Here is an 18261-nt window from a genome sequence, read left to right as displayed (position 1 = left end):
CACCTCTTGGACCCCTCCTCACCATGAAGAGAGGAGGGACTTATACAAGTTTACTAAATCCATTCCGAAGTGGAGAGCGGGATTCCTACGTCTTTGGAGATTCATCATGTAGGGACCATCTGACCGGTGACAACTCAGACACAGGAAGTAGGGATTTAAATTATATAGAAGGACAGTTGTGGGAGAACCCATATGCCTGAGCTTACGGAGGAGGGGCCCCACCTGGCCAGGGTACATGAAGGAGATGATTCTGGGTCTATCGTAGTATCCTGTGGGCCTTAGAATACACGTGAGGCATGAACGAAGGTGATACCAAGTCATCTCCAGCCCACAAAACCTGTCGAGGATGGCCAGCAGCCCAGGGCTTGTGACCATTCTGACCTCACTGCAGGCAGCTCTTCCACCTTTCCCCGCTCTTATTTTCCAGTCACCTGCTTTCCCTGAAAATCATCTCCGGACATGGTGGGGGTCAGGGGAGCTTGGCCCTGCCTTGTGCAAAACCCCATAGAGGCTGCTACTAACCCGTTCCCCAATCTGAGTCTGGTCTCCATGGGGCAGGATGTCGATGTCCGGCTGCAGGGAGCAGGCTTCGATGACCATTTTGTACCTGGAGTGGTTGGGGGGGGGGGGGGGGGGGGGGGGGGGCAGACACAGCCAGTCAGCCTGGCCAGAGTGGGGCCTGACCACATGCACTGGGCCATTAGCTTTGGGGCAGCTGGGCTCAGGGAGAGCCATGGCCTTAATGGCCTTCTGCTTGGGTGCAAAGCAAACACCACGTGAGCATGAAAAGAGCTGAGGGCAGCACCTCACAGAGTCTTGGGGCCAGTTAAATATTTGAAGGATGAAATTGGATAGTAGCAAATATGCCATGTAAGAGATAAGAGGGGGCCCCAGGCCCCTGCGCAGTGGGAGAAGCTGCGGCCAGAGCCCACACTGGGGACACGGCCAGGGAAAATCACTGCTGGTAGGCTTTGGCAGTAATGATGATGGCTGATCAAATATTTGGCCAGCCTGCTCCTCTCCTACTTCCCTAGGCAACTCTTAGCTTGGACAGGTGCCAGCCAGGGTGCATGGAGGCATCAGAGTGTCTAGGTGACATGTAATTGGGTGTCAGGCAGCCTTGGATTTGAGACCCATTTCTCTCACTTATTGGCTGGGTGGCTCTGGGCAAGTTACCTAACCTTTCTGAGCCTGGTAAAAAGAGGGTAATCATAGTAGCTGCCTGCTGGGGCGGTTGTGAGCATTAGAGGAAACCGCGCATAGAAAGAGTGGGACACGGCCCTTGACACTCAGGAGCTCAAACCGCGCATAGAAAGAGTGGGACACGGCCCTTGACACTCAGGAGCTCAGTGGATGGTAACCATTATTATCATGGGAGGAAAAATAGCGCATGAGCTGCAGAGCGGGTATAGGGAACGATGGGAAGCTGGGTCAGCCTTCCCCTTCACCCCAAGGGAAGGCACTGGGGCTTCCACACAATGACCTCACACCCACAGGAGTTAGACCATCCCGATGCCCAGGCATATCTGAATCATTTCCAGGTGCGCCATATGGAACAGGCTAGAATCCAGATAAGCATCCCAGAGAGCAGGATGGCTGGGTATGGGAGATGGATGGGGGCGCAAGCAGCCAGCTGGCGCTCCGGCGCCAGGGAGGGCTGTCCGGGGCTGCCCCTGACCAGTTTCTCCCCTCCCCCAGCCTGTCCTCCTCAGAGAGGCTTTTACCGTTGTTTGTTGAAGGGACTCTCAAAGGTGATGTTCTCCTCCACAGTGGCATTTAGCAGCCATGGTTTCTGAGAAGCATAGGCCACGGGGCCTCTCTTCCTGGAATAAAAGCAGGTGGGAGCAGGGGAGGCCTTCTCAGGGGCTTGTACTCAGAGGCAGTTGTCAGGCAGATGGCTTAGACCGGGGAGGTGGTGCACCTGGCAGGAATCTGTGTGGCCTCCAGCAGCCTGGGCTGGGCTTGGGTGCTGGGGTCTTGGCAGACTAGGGGGAATGGGCTCGCAGCCCTGCCCTGCCCTGCCCTGATGCCAACCTGTCCCACCCCGTCACCTGTTTCTCCTGAGTCTTCACCCAGAACTGGGAGAAGCCCAAAGTGTGACCAAACCAAGTAATGCCTCAACCCCTAATTTCCTTCTTCCCTGAGAGGCCCTCAAACCACTTGATTTTGACACTAACAGGTAATTGTCCAAGTGGAACTTTTTAAAAAAATAAGCAGAGCCAAGGAAACCACATTTAGTGTGATCAGGTTTTTGAAGACCAAAGACAAGGGGTAGGGTGGGGGGGATAAAAATGATCTGGTGTGAAGGGAGCAGCTTGAGGCCTCTGACCCATCTGGTGAAGCATGGAGCCCCCCTGGACCTCTATCCCGCAGCTGGGATGGGCCCTGCGGGGCTGCCTTCAAGAGTTCTGTGTCTCCGGGGCGCCTGGGTGCCTCAGTGGGTTAAAGCCTCTGCCTTTGGCTTGGGTCACGATCCCAGGGTCCTGGGATAGAGCACTGCATCGGGCTCTCTGCTCAGCGGGGAGCCTGCTTCCCCCTCTCTCTCTGCCTGCCTCTCTGCCTACTTGTGATCTGTGTCTGTCAAATAAATAAATAAAATCTTAAAAAAAAAAAAGAGTTCTGTGTCTCCCTTGGAAGAACCCCTCTGAGGAAGCCTGCCTAGAGGGCGGCTGCTCCCCATCACAGTACCTGACGTCTGAGTCGGCCACTGGCTCCCGCTCTGTGCTGCACCAGGAAGAAAAGACATAACTTCAGGGCTCCCATGCATGCACCAACTTCTCCACAGACACCCAGGCTCCTTCAAACCCAGCATGAGGGTGCCTTTAAAGCCCCTGGGACCAAGGATGCAGCCACCCATGTTGCCTGGAGGGGTGTGGAGTGGGGCTTGGCCGTCCTGGGGGAGCCTCTGCTGCCCGACCCTGTGTAGTCACCCCAGTATGTGTGAGGTGTGTGAGGAGGGCCCCAGCCAAGAGGGAGAGTGGGGAAAGGCACCAGGGGTGTAAGCGTGTGTGTGTGTGTGTGTGTGTGTGTATGTTTTGGGCGGGGGTGTGGGTAATCCCGTGTCAAGAGTATGAAGGCCAACATGTGGCTCCTCCAGACACCAGCCTCTGCATCGGGGCTCAAATGCACAGACTCGTCTCAGACAGACGTGGCTGCCGAAACAGCTGGGGCAGGGAGGGCTGTCTGGAAGGAGCCGGGCCAGGCCTGCAGCTTGTGTGTGGGAACGTTTGGCCCACAGAGCTCTCGCGGTGGCAGCCAGAGGGCCAAGAAGGGCTCAGGCGTGATGGGAAGCCTCGTGTGGCCCTGTCAGCAGCCAGCGGTGGAATGTGGGGGAGTCTGCGGGGAGGGGCACAGTCAGCTGCAGCATCCAGGTGCCCTGGGCTGCCGGCAACCGCTCTGGTGTCACCCTTCTATCCCGCTGTTCTCATCCCCCGGTCAGACCTGTCATGTACTGTCAGCTGGGCCTTTTGGCTCGGGAAGCATGGTCACTGTGGCTAGAGAGGCTGGGCCTGCCATCACACCCAGGCACTTGAGGACAAGGTGGGAGAAAGGGCAGAGGAACCACAGAGAAGTGAAACCAGGGTCAGAGCGAAGGCCGGGAGCTTGAGTGTATGTACAAAGTTGAGTCAACGTTCCCAGTCCTGGCTTCATGCTGCCGCCCAGGTGTCTGGGATGTTCTTGGGAGCTGTGAGGTTGGGGAGGGTTGTGAGGGTCTCGGAGCCTCATTAATGGATTTTACTTGGACTTTTTCAGGCCCATACACTAAACATAAAGCAGTAAGGCCTCATTTTCTGTCTGGCCTGGGGGATATCCACCTCCTCTCTCATAGCAATGTTTCTCAACTTTTTTTTTTCAGAAGCACTCCCTAGGACCCTTTAGACAGAACCTTCCCCCCCACCCCTAATTTTCTTTCCCTGCCATTTGTTTTCCAACTCAATGGTTTTTAGTTGGGTCAAAAGGTCATGCAAATGTTACCGCTAATTCCACAGCATTTTTATCACCTCCCCCAAATAAATCTGTACCCATTAGCAGTTACTCCCTTTCTCCCTTCCCACCAGCCCATGGCTAGCAGGTAGCTGCTGACTATCCACCATGACATTTTAATTAATTAGTTAATTAAAAATTTTTATTTTTAACTAGGCTCCACACCCACCATGGGGCTTGAACTAACGACCTGAGATCTAGAGTCTCATGCTCTGCCGAATGAGCCAGCCATTGCATTCACCATGACATTTTTAAGCCGCAGATATATTGTATATGTGTTTCTATATTATATGGCCTTTGAAGGCCACTGACTAGTGTGTCTAAGTTGTTTTTTTCTCTCCAAGAAGCAGACTTTGCCCTTGTTGTGAAAGTATGCCTAATTGTGAGGTCTGGGGCCTCTGACATGATGTGGGCTGCAGACCCTGCGGTCTAGACTTAGTACCCCACCCCCACAAGCCCTCCCAGTCCCCCAGCTTCTTCTCTTTGTTGGGACCCACTTCTAACCCAGTTCCGAGGCTGTACCTGGGGTCCTCTCCCATCTCATCAGGAAGGCTGCTGGGGCACAAAAGGGAAAAACCAACACCAAGTTACTCTCACTCCGCTGCATTTCTCTCCATCACAAAGGTCTTTGGAGAGCAGCCTATCCCCACCACCCCTGCCCCTCCCACCCCTCCCCAGTGTCCCCAGGTGGCTTCCTCTTCTCAATCTCTGTCCCTCCCACAGCACCTAGATGAGCACCCTCCAAATAGCAAGGGCTAAATCCGTGCTCCTGGCCCGGGCTCAGAGCACAGCAAGGCAGGCTGGGCATCACGATGGTTTTCCAGTTGGGAAAACAAAAGCTCAGAGAGGCAAAGGGACTTTGTCAAGCTCAGAATCAATTTATGTGGTGCTTTCAAGCTGTAGATTGGGACCCAGTAATTGGGTGTGAAGGAAGTGAACTGGAGCTGCTCTAAAGAAAAATGTGCATAGCATGTGGTTAAGATGTGTATTTTTTGGTGACAATTTTTTCTCCTATCTATCAATGCATGAATGTAATAGACTGTGATGTAAAATGAGTTTCACACTGTGGATTATAGTAAAAAAAAATTTGAAAAGTCTGAGTGAGGTGACCTGAATTTTGATGCTGACTTTGCCAGTGTTCTCTCTCCTCCCCCAGACCACCTCTCAACCTTCCAGAAGTAGCCCTCTGTCAAGAAAATAGGTGTTTCTGACATGCATATTTGGGGAAAGACAATTGGCTCTGTTTTCATACAGATCTTACTTTAATCACACTAAAACCAGCTAACATTTATATTGAGATTTTAGAAGCACTGTGATAAACTCTGTAATAGTATCATCTTTTGTAAGCTTTAAATAATCACATGAAGGAGGTTGACTTTGACTGTCTCCACTTCACAGACAAAGAAAGTGAGGGTCAGAGAGGTTAAGTAACTTGCCCAAAGCCACCCAGCCATCAAGTAGCAAAGGAAATAGATCTATGTGTCTGACTCTAAAGCTTCATGCTCTTAATGACCATGCTACATTACTTCACTGTGATTGGTCAGGAACACTGGGATGGACAAAACCAGGGACAGAAAGGAGACTGACAAATTCCTTTCTGTCCCTTGCTGAGGAGCAGAGCTGAGAGGAGATCTTGATGAATGCGTAGTCTCACGTCCCCTCAAGATTCTGTTCTCCGATCTTGGGGTCTCCTTTCATTCTCTCAACCCCAGCCAACCTTGCATTCTCCAACCACCAGATTGCTTTAATTTCTGGGCAGCCGATAACGTGAGACAGATGAAAAACCAAAGCTTACAAATCCCAACTATGGCACGGCCCAGATGAGCTTGTCTCTGGAAACTTCCTGTCTTGCCTGCTTTCAGAGTTGCAAAGAGCTGCTTCCAGAGCTGTCTTTTACCTAGAGGAAAGCACATCTGCGGCCACCCTGAGGACTCCAGCACACAGTGAGCGCTCTGGGCCCTAACTCAGCTCGCATCATTGTCTGGACTGCTCAATTAGCCTTTGTAAAGGACTACCTAACTCTCTAATCAGCTCCTGCATGAGTCTTTCATCCCCAGTGGGATTTTAAGGCAGGAAGAGCATCTTTTCCAGCCACCACCTTGCTTAGCGCACGAGTGACCCGTAGCATAGGGAGGTTATTAACTGACATCTTTGTCATTTGGGAAGAAGGGAGGGAGGGAGACTAGCACTCAGTGAGGGCTGTCCTCATACCAGACACAGTGTGAAGCTGTCATCCACAGGACAACACTATAAAGAGGTGTGAGTATCCCCATTTTATAGATAGGGAAACTGAGGCTTAGAATTTGCATGACATGCCCGATGTTACAGTTAGGATGAAGGGAAGCTGGGGTATGAATCCAGGTACATCTTCGCCTATTTCCAGTGTAGTCCCAGCCTCCCTAGAATAAGCCTCCCCAAGCCTTTGTGTGTAGATATTTCCATCTGAGAAGTACAAGATGGTACAGGGGGCACATCCTTTCTCTCATGGGGTCTTAAATGTGTTGGGACCATTCCCCCCAGTTCTCCAACCCTATCGCCTTCCCTTCAACCAGCAAGGAGCTGTGTGCACACCAAGTGGCATTAAGGTCCAGAGCCCGCCCTTACAGGGCTTGCTATCTGGTAGAGAAAAGTCAGAAAGTTATGAGGGCCAAAACCAAGTAGGGTAGGAAAGTATCCTAGAAATTTCGGGGGAAAGGACCCACAAACACCTTGCAAATGCATAGAGAGAAGACTGGAAATGGGTGGTTTTTACCTTCTTTATACTTATGTAAGTTTTCTAATTTAATGACATTTTTCTAGAATCGGAGAATGATGTAAATGTAAAAAATAGTTTGGGGGAGAAGAAATCAGAGAGAGTATGGAAAGACTCCAAGAAGTCAGAGCTGAGATGAACTCTGAAAGTGGGGGAGGACCAAGGGCAGACAGGGAGGGAATTCTAGGTTGGAGGAAGAGGCAGCACAGGATGGCAGGCAGCACAGAGAACTGCAAAAAATATGGGATCTGAAGCGCATCTCTGAGGAGTTTCTTGACTCACTAGTGTGATAGTGTGAAATCTTTGGCAAGTCCCTTCCCTTAGGGGAGCCTCTCTTTCCTTCTGTATAAAATTGGGATAATGGCACGAACCTCAGCGACACTGGGAGAATATGTTATAAACACAGCTCCGAGCTGGTCGGAGGCAAGGTGTGGGGTTGCAGAACTGGGGGATCACCTTTTGGCTCCATGCTTGGTCCCAAAGATGCACACGGAGGGAGAATCAAATGGGCCTGCCACTTGTTTAAGATCCCAGCAATCAATAAACAGGGAAGAGGCAGAACAGGTTAGAGAGGACGTTAGAGCCTTTGGGTCCCCAGGGTCCCTTCATCCTGCCCCCAACAGGTCTGTAGCTACCTTGAAATGTTACTTTTTACCCACAGAGCACTTTCCAATTAATGTCACTGGGTCCTAACACCAAGTCTCCGAGAGAGGAAAGCATTTTTCTCATTGTCCCAATGAGGACACCAAAACTCAGAAAGGTGAAATAACCTACCCAAGGTCACACAGCAAGCGAGGGGCAGACTCAGGACTACGGCCAAAAACCACTGGGTTCCAAGCCTGGTTCATCACCTCCATGCAGGGCCCCCTGTTTTGTCTGCTTACTACCTCACCACATCTGCCGCCTCCAGGAAACCTGGGGTCACCTGAGCCCTTTACCCTTTACTCCCCACAGCCTCCAGGAACTGCAAGGGCAGATCAGACCATAGTCACAAAAGGAGGCTGTTTCTCACCTCCTGGGGCATCAAGGGTCTTGGGAGGCAGCCTTCCCACCAACCCCCCACAAGGCAACAGCATTCTGAGGGCAGCCCAGGGCAAAAAGGCCGCCTGAGTGGGCACAGACAGAATAACAAACGGTTCCTATGTGGACGCCACAGCAGGCGGTGGAAGCAGGGGCATCAGGGAGCTCCAGAGAGGCTGATTTACAGTTCCTCCTCAGGAAATGGAACGTTCCCCCCCAGTGCTTTCTTCAGGGCTCTACTTCCTGCTGGCTCCCTGGGGACGTTTAAAATCATTCTGCTGTGCTCATGAATGGCTCTATTCCTCATTTCTAGGGAAAGAATTTCACAGGAGTATATCTGCTAATATTAACTTTTCATCAAAGCTTTTTCTTCTTAGGTATTAGGGAGATCGTTCACAGATTCCCAGGTTGATACTGAGCTAAAGCAGAGTGCTGCATGCTGGAGGGCACCTGCTAGTAAAGGGCATGTTGGGGAGGCATGTGGTCCTCCATGAGACCTGGAGCCGGTGGCCCATGTGCTGGCTCTGCCCAGGGACTCTGCCCTCACCGGATGGACCCTCCGTGCCCACCCTGGGGCTCCGTCTGCATGCCTCTGTCTACCCAGGACCCATGAGCTCCCTGGGGTAGGTCTTCTCCTTTGCAGTCTGCACAGAGAAGTTCACAAAATATACCTGTGCTGGGGACTTGGGGGACAGCCCTTCAGTCCTGTCCTCAAGGGGCTCTGTGTCATGGAGAGACACATTAGCAGGTAATCACACCACAGTGTGAGGCACGCACAGACAGGATTCCCACTTTCCAAATGTTGGTGGGGAATTGCGTGGTGGAGCTCTGAGTTAGGAGAACAGCATAGACAAAGGCATGCTGGAGGAGAGAGAGGTCAAGACACATTTATGATGGTGGCCTCTGGAAGGTCATATATTGTTCCTGGTTTGTTCACTTAGCAAAGGAATTCATTTAGCAAAGGCTCTCGGATACAGAGACAAATAAGATATGGTCTCCTTGCCCAGGGAGCTGACTACCATCTCTCCTGAGAGAGAGGCCGGAATGCATTCAAGAGCCACTGGGGAATTCTGTACCTGCCATAGAAGTCCATTGTCTAAGAATAATATTTATGATAATATTTATAGGGCACTTGCTACACGCTAGGTTAAGCCTCACATCAGCCCCATGGGAATAAGAGAAGACCAGAAAGGTCCCAGAATTTCCCAAAGCACAGAGCTCAGACCTGAACGCAGGCAGTCTGCCCCCAGAGTTTTTGCTCCTGTCTGCTCAGCGACACTTGTCATTTTTTTCTTTGCAAGAATACATGAACGGCTATACAAACCAACCCATGTCTCCAGAGTATTTGCTGTTCTGAGCCTCCTAATCCTCCAGCTCCCCGCCCTCTGCCCGCTGGAGCTCTTCCTGGCTGCCTGGTCACCAGGCCTTGGAGGCGGTGTGGACGAAAACATCGGGGCAGCCTGCCATGGCCCGGGCCTCTGGCTGCAGACAGGCAGGCCTGCAGGAGAGGCTGCCAGGTTAAATGCTATTTTGCTCTTGGCTTGCTTTCCAAGTGCAGCCTCCCCCGAGAACCTGGGCCCAGTGTCTGAGGTGCGGAGCTTGCCTGCAAGGGGCCCTGGACACACAGCCCCCACGGTTCACTCACTCAATGTCCACGACAGGTGGGCTACACAGAGCTTGTGCATGTCCTGGATTTTGAGAGGCAAACAGCAGATGAAGGCAACTGAGTCGTGTCTGTCCAGACTCCTTCACCCAGCTGCTGTACATTGTAATGGGTTCCTAACTGGTCTCCCTTTCTGCAGCTCCTCCCTCGCCCCCCCCACCCCCTCGCCCCACCATGCTAACTTCATCACCAGTATGATTCCTCTATAGCCTTCAGGCTAAATCTTACTTTCCTGGGCTTAGTATATAGGGGCGTCTGAGCCAAGCCTAATCCCCTTCCTACTGTCTGCCACTGCGTCCCACACCTCCAGGGCTCCAGGTTCCAGAATCATGTTCTTCCCTATCAGTGCACCTTTGCCATCCTGATACCCCTGCCTGGAGCACCTTCCTCTCCTACCCTTCTTTGCCTCTTTCATCAGATGAAACCCGCTCCTTCTTCAAGGCTCCAACACCTTCTCTCCTTACAGAGGTCATTGTTGTTCCTCTGTGCTCAATTAGGGCCCGGATCTCCTTTCCATTCCCATAAAAGCAGGGGCCATGTCTTAACCATCTTTGCCTTTTTGTTGCTGTGCCAAGGGTCTGGCACACAGTAGATGCTCCATAAACAGGGGGTGAGTGAATGCATCAGTGTAGAGACAGGAGTCTGAGTTGCATGGCAAACCAAGTCTTGCAACTTCCTAGGGTGGGCTGCAGGCTCCCTGGAAGTGGCTCGCTTTGCTTGGGAGGGATGCTGCACCGTGGAGGAGGGCAAAATGGATCCTGGAGAAGTGAGAACATTTCAGTCCCACCCACTCCCCCAGACTCAAACCTAGCTAGGGGCTGGGGCCCCGCTGCCTGCTGAGAGCAAGGGTCCTGAGGACAGAGCTGTGAGCACCTGAGCGGTGGCTCTGAAGACAAGGTAGGGAGGTATCCTGGCCACAGCGGGCGGCTGGCCTTGGGACTGTCTGCCTAACGGTTTCTTCACACTGCCCTTGAGCTCCTGCTCTCTCAGCACTCAGTAGAAAGCCCATGTGCTTGAGCACCCAGGACAAATCCCACGTCTGCCATTTAAGAGCTGGGTGGCCTCGGGTCGCTTGCTTTGCCTCAGTTTCCTTATCTGTGAAGTGGGGTTAATGATGTCTACCTCACAGAGTTTGGTGCAGGCAGACTGACTGAGACAATGAAGTAAATGAAGGGCCTTGTCCCGTGCCTGCCACAGAAAGGCTACTCAATGTTGGCTGCCCTAGAGAGGTCCCTGTATCTCCTGGGCTGGGGCAGAGGCTTCCAGAGACAGAGGTGGCAGTAGTCAGACCCTGAGGGCTGGCAACGCTTGAAGAAGAGGTGGGGGGGGGCAGGGCTGAACCCCAGCCAAGCATGCCTGCTGCTTCTGCAGAGGACAGAGAGGGCTGAAGATGCTGTGAGGACACCCGGGGTTGGAGGCTGGGAGAAGAGATGAAGAAACAGGGGCCAAGGGATCAGGCCCAGAGTGGTGGTGGGGGTGGGGGTTGACTCATGCTGAGTGGGTCACAATCCCAAGAATCCAGGGACAGCCCTAATCTCCGGGATCCTTAATCCCGTCTTCCCTTCGCAGACACACAACTTCAACCAACAGGGAAAGGCTCTTTCATTCAGAGCCCGGAGGGACATTTGGTACAAAGGGTCTCCCCAGTCCGGCCGTGTTGAGAAATCCCCCAAATAAGATGGGGAGTGGAGGCAGAGACCTTTCTGCCCCTGATGGAATTCAGACTCCAGACACTGAAGTCACAGGAAACTCAAAGGGTTTGCCCGCCAGCCCACAGCCCCACGGAGGAGGGAAATTTGCCCTCTGTTGGATGCACCATTCAGGGACATTTTAGAAAAGCAGGGAATGGAGGTGCCTACAGGTCCTCAGACACTGGACCCAAGGTCTTTCTCTGTGCTCCGTTCTGTACTCAGGCTTCTGAAAAACCTGACCTCTTGAATGATAATCTCCGCCTAGAAATAATTGTAGGGAAAGCTTGTCCTCTGCTTGACTGGCTGCAAACTTTATTCCTGAATGCGCACAACGAACCTGTCAGGTACCCCTGCCTTGGGCTGCGGGTGTGGGGGCAGGGGGGCCCCGAGCTAGGCCCTACCCAGGCTGCTGTACACCTTTCCCACCCTCTTCATTTCTCTGCCCTTCTTTGCTTTTTAAAAACCTTCTATGTTATATGTATCTTTTATCAACTAGCTTCAAGTGGTTTTTTTTGGAAGAACGTGGGTATAAATAATAGATTCGCGATTGACTCAACCTGAGGTTCTGGCTCTTTCATTAAGATAGGGATCTTTGTGCGGAAACCCACGTCTTGTCTGAGTTATCTTTGGCTCCCCAAAACACCCACGGGGCAGTTGGCGTTGGTTTTGCGGATAACCAAGCTGGAAACCAGTGTTTGTGCCACAGTTCCCCACATGGGGAGGCAGTGCAAGTTCCAGCTCAGTCACTTATTAGTTGAGTGAATTCGGACAAAGAGTTTAACCCTCATGGATAAAACAAGAACTGCTGACAGTCCTTACCTTGCTGGTTGTCATAAGGATTAAGTGAAATAATGCATGCAGAGGACTTAGCAAAGCACTAGGCACACAGTAAGATAAGGGTTTAGTAAGTACTAATGATGATGATGAGAATAACAACGAACAGCACTGGTCAAGTACCCGATAAGAGCATGATGTGCCTTCCCCCGAGGACAGTTGAAAGAAAGGCTGCCCTCCTGCCCATGGTTTGCTCTCCCCACTAACTGAGCCCAGAGGATGCATTTAGTACCTGTTCCAGAAGACAGCCCCTGAGATCTTCTGCATCTCCCCTAGGGTGGCGAGGAGGAGCGAGGACTTGCCGCAGCCCACCTGCCCCACGATCATGGTCAGTTGGCCTGCAGGGAGGGCGGGCAGCCGATGGGACTGGAGCAGGAGGGAGTCTGAACAATTACCACCCAGACAGACGGGCAGATAGACCCAATCCTGGGACCCCCGTTTGCTCTCCTCCTACCTAGGATCCCCCTTTGAGCCCTTCTTTCTGGAGACCTTCCCAGGTCCTTCCTCTACCAGTGATCCAGTGATCCCCTGCTCCTTCCTAAGCACCTGCTTCTTCTTTCTAGTGCTCCCCAGGGCGAGCCCATCTCCTCCTGGTCCCAACAGAGGCCACTCTGGCTCCCATCTCCATCCCACTTCCATGCTTTGCTCATGCTACAGCCTCTGCCAGGATGCCCACCAAGCCTCATGACCCACCAGGGATGCCAGGGATCCTGCTCATTCCCAGAAACCCCAGCCCTTCCAAAGCGCCTTCCCTGGCTCCTCGGGACCACTCTTCTTTTTGTGAAACACTCGCATGTCTGCCGCAGATGGTTGGACATCAAGGCCCTGCTGTCTAGTCCTGTCCTTGCTGCTGCACTCCCACCAGCACGTGGACTTCGGGAAGACTCGGCCCACTGCTCTCTAGTGTTCATACCCCAGAGTACCCACCAAGAGTGAGCACTGAGCAGGTATTCAATACATGCCGGCTTTTCTTTTTCTCCCCACTTCATTCAGTAGACCTGGGGAGGTGACCCTTCCACTATGCCTCTGAGGGGACACTCTCAGACCATGCTGGAGACGTAAGCTGGGCCATACCTCGGGGGATGCGGATGGTGATGTTGGACAGTGTGGGGATTCCATCAGGGGTCCATGTGAAGAAGCCTCCGATGATCTTTATTGGTGGTAGCCCACCGCCAGAAAGAGAACAGAAGGGCAGCTGGGCTCTCAGTGTGAATGGTCTCCTGTCTCCTCCCCCTCCCCCCCAACGAAAGCCAAAAAACACTGATTTCAGGCCCTGGATCACTTCTAGGGCAGGGGAGAGAGAGAAAATGGCCTTCTCATGCTGACCCCTGCCCGAGGCACCCTCTCCAAGAGGAGAGTTACGTGTTCCCCCATTCAACAGAGAAGGAAGAGTTGTCCCTGGTTTTAAGAACTCTGTGAACCCTCCTAGCAGGCAGGGTGACCTCCAGGGCAGAGGACTCAGCACATAGGTCTCTGATGCTGAGTTCCCTCCTGGAGACGGTGCTGGGGGGCCAGGCATGAGGATGCAGGGTCCAGGACTCACCTGGACACACCAGTTATCAGCATCGCCATCTGCACTGGGGGTCAGCCTCTGCAGTGGGGCCGTGAAGTTCTGACAGTCCTCCCGGGTCGGATGCTTGCGGTTCACAACCTTAAGGGGCTGGGAATGGTCAGGAGGAGGTAAGGACCCATACATCTGGGAATTGTGCAGGGAAGGGAGTCCCCGTTCCAATGAGGAAAGGCAGAAATAGGACATGGCAGGGCACAAGGTACAGGCACGAGAGAAAAACATTGAGAGTGACTGGGGCAGGGGGTAGGGGAAGCCAGGCACTCACCACTGCCTGGTACTTGCTGGCTTGGCCCTGGGGCGCAGGCTCGCGGGGAGCACACTGCTCCTCACGGATCTCTGCACTGGACAGGAACTCGCTCAGCTTTTGCACACTGCAGAGGAAGCACATAGACACCCCTCACCCTTGCCAGGGGCAGTGGGGAGGGGAGAGGGAGGAGGGCATGGCCTGAGAGAGTAGCTCTGAGAAAGTTCCAGGTCCTACGGCCCTGTCCCAGCAAAGCCCATACTGGAGGAGGCCAGACCAGTAGGCATCTGTGGTGGGCAGTCGGTGTTACCTGGATTTGTTAGTGTTGATCAGTATGTGGGACTGGGCTAGGGTCTGGGTTGGGGTGAGCTTGGTTAGTTTCAACGTTAGTTAAATGTTCCAGCTGGTTCATTGGTGTTGGGCTTTATCAGTTACTGTTGGAATTAAGGTTGGTCATTGTTAGGGTTGGTTAGGATTGGGATTGGTTATTAACAATAGTCACTGTTTACTGAGCCCCTGCTGTATGCCAGATACTGCGTTAAATGTTTAATATGCATATAATTAAATCCCGCTGGGGAAGGTGTCATTATGCCCAACTCAAGGAGGAGAAGGCCTCAGCCTGCGGTCAGCGAGATTAGGACTGTCTGCCTATAGAAATGCTTCTGGGTCAGCACAAGGGATTTCTGACATGGGCAGCGTCCTTGAAACCATGGTTTCTATACAGAATCACAGAGCTGGGCTGGGCTGGAGAGGAGGGGTGGTCATTAGACAGCACAATGCCAAGGCCAATTAGCCTGGAAATGGGAGCTAATCTTTGGCCTTCCCTAGTTATGTACTCCTTTGACCATAGTTCTGCTGAGTTATGCCCACTTCTATCCTTGAACCCTAGCCAGAGCTTCCTCGTGTGAGTTGCTTCTTCCATCAGCGACTTGGTTCCAACAGCCATCACTCTGCCAGCTTGCATAGGACCTGCTAGGGTCTCATGCATCAGGGGAGGTCACTTTCCTCAAGGCTGAAGGGGCTCAGGTACAGAGCACGTTTGTTACTGTCTGGTCCCACCGGCAATGGGTGATGGCATAGCCGGCTCTCCCCAGAGGCACGCCAAGCCCTGGCCTTCCAGGAGCTACTTCCGAGGTTCTGGGAGTTCTTCACACTCCAGGTATGAAACTCCCCAGCCAAAACCTCAGCCCCTCACCCCTCAGGCTTTCATCCCCAAGAGGGTGATGCCACTGGGAGAGCAGCCACGGGGCTCTAGAGCCCAGCAGTAGGCGCCTCCCGGAGCTTCAGGCTAACGAGGGACGGGACATGCAGGCACTTAGGGGAAAGCTGCTTTACTGACCAGGGTCGGGAAGGCTCTGGGACCCGTGGAAAGAGGAGGGGATGTTCAGCCTGAGGAAGACAAAGATTCAGTGGATACCATGCAGGGAGGCACAGTGCTCATTCTGGGGGGCTCTGGAGGGTGGACCCACCTACTGATAGGTAGAATTTATGAGAAGATTCAAGTTTTGCCTCAACTTTGCATTTTTTCTCTTCTTCTTCTTCTTCTTCTTTTTTTTTTAATGGAGTTATCTTGCCAGTGCCATTGAGTTCCCTCTCCTTGGAAGTATATAAACCAGCTACCTGAATCCTTCTCAGGAATGGTGTGGAGGGAAGCCACACAGGGCTAAGTCCCTCTGGCCAACTATGACCGCCTTCTGTAAGGCCCAGGTCAATGGGGAAACATGTCTTGGACCAAATAGCTGTAGTTGTCATGGTCACAGGGGCAAGCCCTGGGGCCACCTCATGAACTGCCCGTCCAGTGTCCTTGCTGGACCCTCCTCTCACCTGACGAGAGCTTTGACTGTGGACCGGACCACGCTGGACAACAGGAAGAGTGGGGTGACCAGGATGTGGAACAGCGAGAGGGAGGCGAAGGCGACTGAGGGTGAGAAGTCGGCCCCTTTGAAGAAGCTGACATGGCCCACAAAGGTCTGTGGACATAGGCACATGTGAGATGCATGACTCAGAGCCGGGCCTCTCCCACACAGGCAACGCTCAGCCCTTGGGCTGGAACAGGGGGCCCAAGGAGAAATTTCAGTTCGAGACCCCTTCATCATCTTCAGTCAGCTCCCGGAAACGACTCCAGCAAGTTTAGGACTTTAAGCTGGGGGGGTCAAAGCTACTGCCCCCTGTCCTGCCCCATCATTGTCTGGATGACCGGAGAGGAGCCCTAGGGTTAGGTCAGCTCTGCCCCCTCGGACAGCAGTCCTCAGTCAGGGAAAATGTCCTCACGATCATTCCCAAACCACCTCCTCTCTGTGCCCGCCCCTGGCTACCTGGCTGGCTCAGCAGCCTCCGTTACCCAGAGTTCCCCAAGGAGCCAGGCCAGGACCAGCCCAATAAATCATGTCAAAAGTGAATTCCCAAGTGTCCCTGACAGGCTGTGAACTCGCCACAGCTCAGGGACACCGGCCCCAGGGGGAAACAAATGCATCTTTTTAAAGAACTCTGGCCATCACAGAAGCCGGATGGGAGCCCTGGGCGGTGGGGGCCTGGGCCTTTCTGGAGGGGCACTCTTCGGGCCCCCACTGCTGGGCTCCCACACAGCTTGGGATCAAATCACTCCACTGTAATATTAATGACACAGAGAATGGTTCACGCCATGTTCTTAAATTTCAAAAAGCAGGTTACAAAACTGCATGTATGGCACAATCCTATTTTTGTAAAAATGTCATATTATGTGCCTTAAAAAGAGACTGGAAAGAAACACATTAAAGATGTTGCCAGTGGGATTATGGGTGATTTAAATTCTTTTCATCCTTTCCTTTCTGAATTTCCCAGCTTTTCTGCAATAAACATGTCTTACTTTTATAATTTAAGAGCTTGATAGCTCTTTTTAAAAGACAGCGAGATTTCTTAAAACCTAAGTAAGCCATTGGTCGTCTGGGTCCGGAGGGCCTGGAGTCGGGGACAGATCTGCTCCATATACAGACGTTCAACCTCTTGCCCTATTTTCAGTCCCCCTGCTGAGAGCATCATCCAAAGTCCTTGCGCAGAAAGGCCAAACCCTGGGCGGCCTCTCACTACAGACACGCTCCGCCACCCACCCCAGCCGGAGACAGAGCCGGGATCCACTTACGATGAGGACAGCTGCGATGGGGATGGCCGTGTTCATGAAAACTGTGGAGGAAGCACAAGGGAAGATTAGTGGGAGGGATGAGATCACTACAGATGAAGCTGCCCAGGGTGGCCTGGAGGGAGGCAGTGCTGGCGCAGGGGGTCCTTTCTCCAGGCGGTCGGGCGGGGCCGGGCAGGGGAGAGGCAGAACGCTAGCCGTGGGGCCCCTCTGGCCCCTTACCCTGCTTCCCTCCGACTCCTGTCCCCTGTGTCTGAGACCCCGCCTCCAGACAAAAGTGCAAATGCTTCTATCCTGTTCCCCGGTGGCCAGTGTGAAGGATGCCCTGTGCGCAGTGGTGAGAGAGGGGACTGGAGAGCTGACCATTTTTGGGCTTCTGTGAAGTCAGCAGCACATGTTTCTGGGGTTGCCAAGTTGTTACCCCTTCCTCTGCTTTGGGTCCCTGTATCCCTCCAAGCCAGGTTCTCTCTGAGGCTTAAAGGATTCCTAACTTCTCAAAGCTCTTGGGAAGGATTTCAACCTCCCCCACACTGACGTATGAGTAACTGAGGACAGCTTAAAAGGGGTCTCTCTTGGCTCTAAGGCTTAGCGGCCAGGCCCAGGTGGGGGGCAGCTGGTTTGCTGCAACAGGGGTCCCCTCCTTATTCTGTTTCAAGTGTGGCCCTTGGACCCTTCATAGGGAGCCCAGAGAGCAAAGAGAGCTGGACTTAAGTCATAGAAGGGTGGAGTCCCTGACCTCGGGCAGGTCATTGACCTTTCCTTTGATTTAGTTTCTTCACCTGATTTTTGTTAACTTGTACGTCCTTGTTCACACACTCTGGCTTCCTCCAAGGTAAGAGGGGATAATGCAGGGTACAGGCTCTGCGAGTCGGGGTGCTGCCTGACCATCACGCCTCAGCTTAGCTCTGCCTCACGGGGCGTGCTCCTCTGGCCCAAGGTGTGAGAGGCTGGAGAGAGCCCTGACCCCAGGCCTAAACTTCCAGAAAGCAGCCGCCCTGGAGGAAGAGATGCCTATTCTACCTGCCATCTTCCCGTCTCCTTTCCCTGCTTCCAGGAGCCTCTTCCAGACCAGCCTAGAAACGAGTCTGTTTGTATAATTAGCCAAATTAACGCAGAAGAAGCCAGGAGCCAGGGGATCAGCCTGGGCACATGGCCCCTGTGTAATGAATGGTGAAGTCTCCGGGGACACTCACGAATTACAGATGGCCAGCACCATTCCGAGAAGCCGACTGTCTACTTCTTCCAAGAATCCCATACCAGCTAGTCCACACACAGTGTATTCTTGGAGATGTGGGAGCCCAAGTGAGGGCAGGAACATGGCCTCTGCCCATGGTGGGGGGTCCTTGTCTGAGGAAGGGGACAGAACTCTGCTCTCAGGAAGCCCCCGT

At 53.0% G+C, this 18261-nt stretch overlaps 1 protein-coding gene across 8 annotated transcripts in view; it reads right to left on the bottom strand.

Annotated features, from left to right (window-relative positions):
- ABCC8 (ATP binding cassette subfamily C member 8) overlaps positions 1-18261 on the bottom strand; it is a 73562-nt gene that overhangs the window by 18282 nt on the left and 37019 nt on the right. For 3 of the 8 annotated variants that reach the window (XM_059407608.1, XM_059407618.1, XM_059407633.1), the window contains exons 11-20: positions 16877-16917; positions 15583-15728; positions 13780-13885; positions 13488-13604; positions 13019-13094; positions 12177-12282; positions 4489-4539; positions 2689-2724; positions 1725-1823; positions 523-607 (exon numbers count right to left, since the gene is read on the bottom strand). In XM_059407608.1, coding sequence (XP_059263591.1) covers positions 523-607; positions 1725-1823; positions 2689-2724; positions 4489-4539; positions 12177-12282; positions 13019-13094; positions 13488-13604; positions 13780-13885; positions 15583-15728; positions 16877-16917 — 863 coding nt within the window. The remainder of the gene's footprint in view (positions 1-522; positions 608-1724; positions 1824-2688; positions 2725-4488; positions 4540-12176; positions 12283-13018; positions 13095-13487; positions 13605-13779; positions 13886-15582; positions 15729-16876; positions 16918-18261) is intronic. The other 5 variants (XM_059407623.1, XM_059407629.1, XM_059407628.1 and 2 more) reach the window with 3 other exon arrangements.

The sequence above is a fragment of the Mustela nigripes genome, chromosome 1, assembly GCF_022355385.1.
Source record: "Mustela nigripes isolate SB6536 chromosome 1, MUSNIG.SB6536, whole genome shotgun sequence".
Taxonomy (NCBI): Eukaryota; Metazoa; Chordata; class Mammalia; order Carnivora; family Mustelidae; genus Mustela; species Mustela nigripes.
The sequence above is the reverse complement of the archived record's forward strand: the minus strand, read 5'-3'. Positions and strand labels throughout refer to the sequence as shown.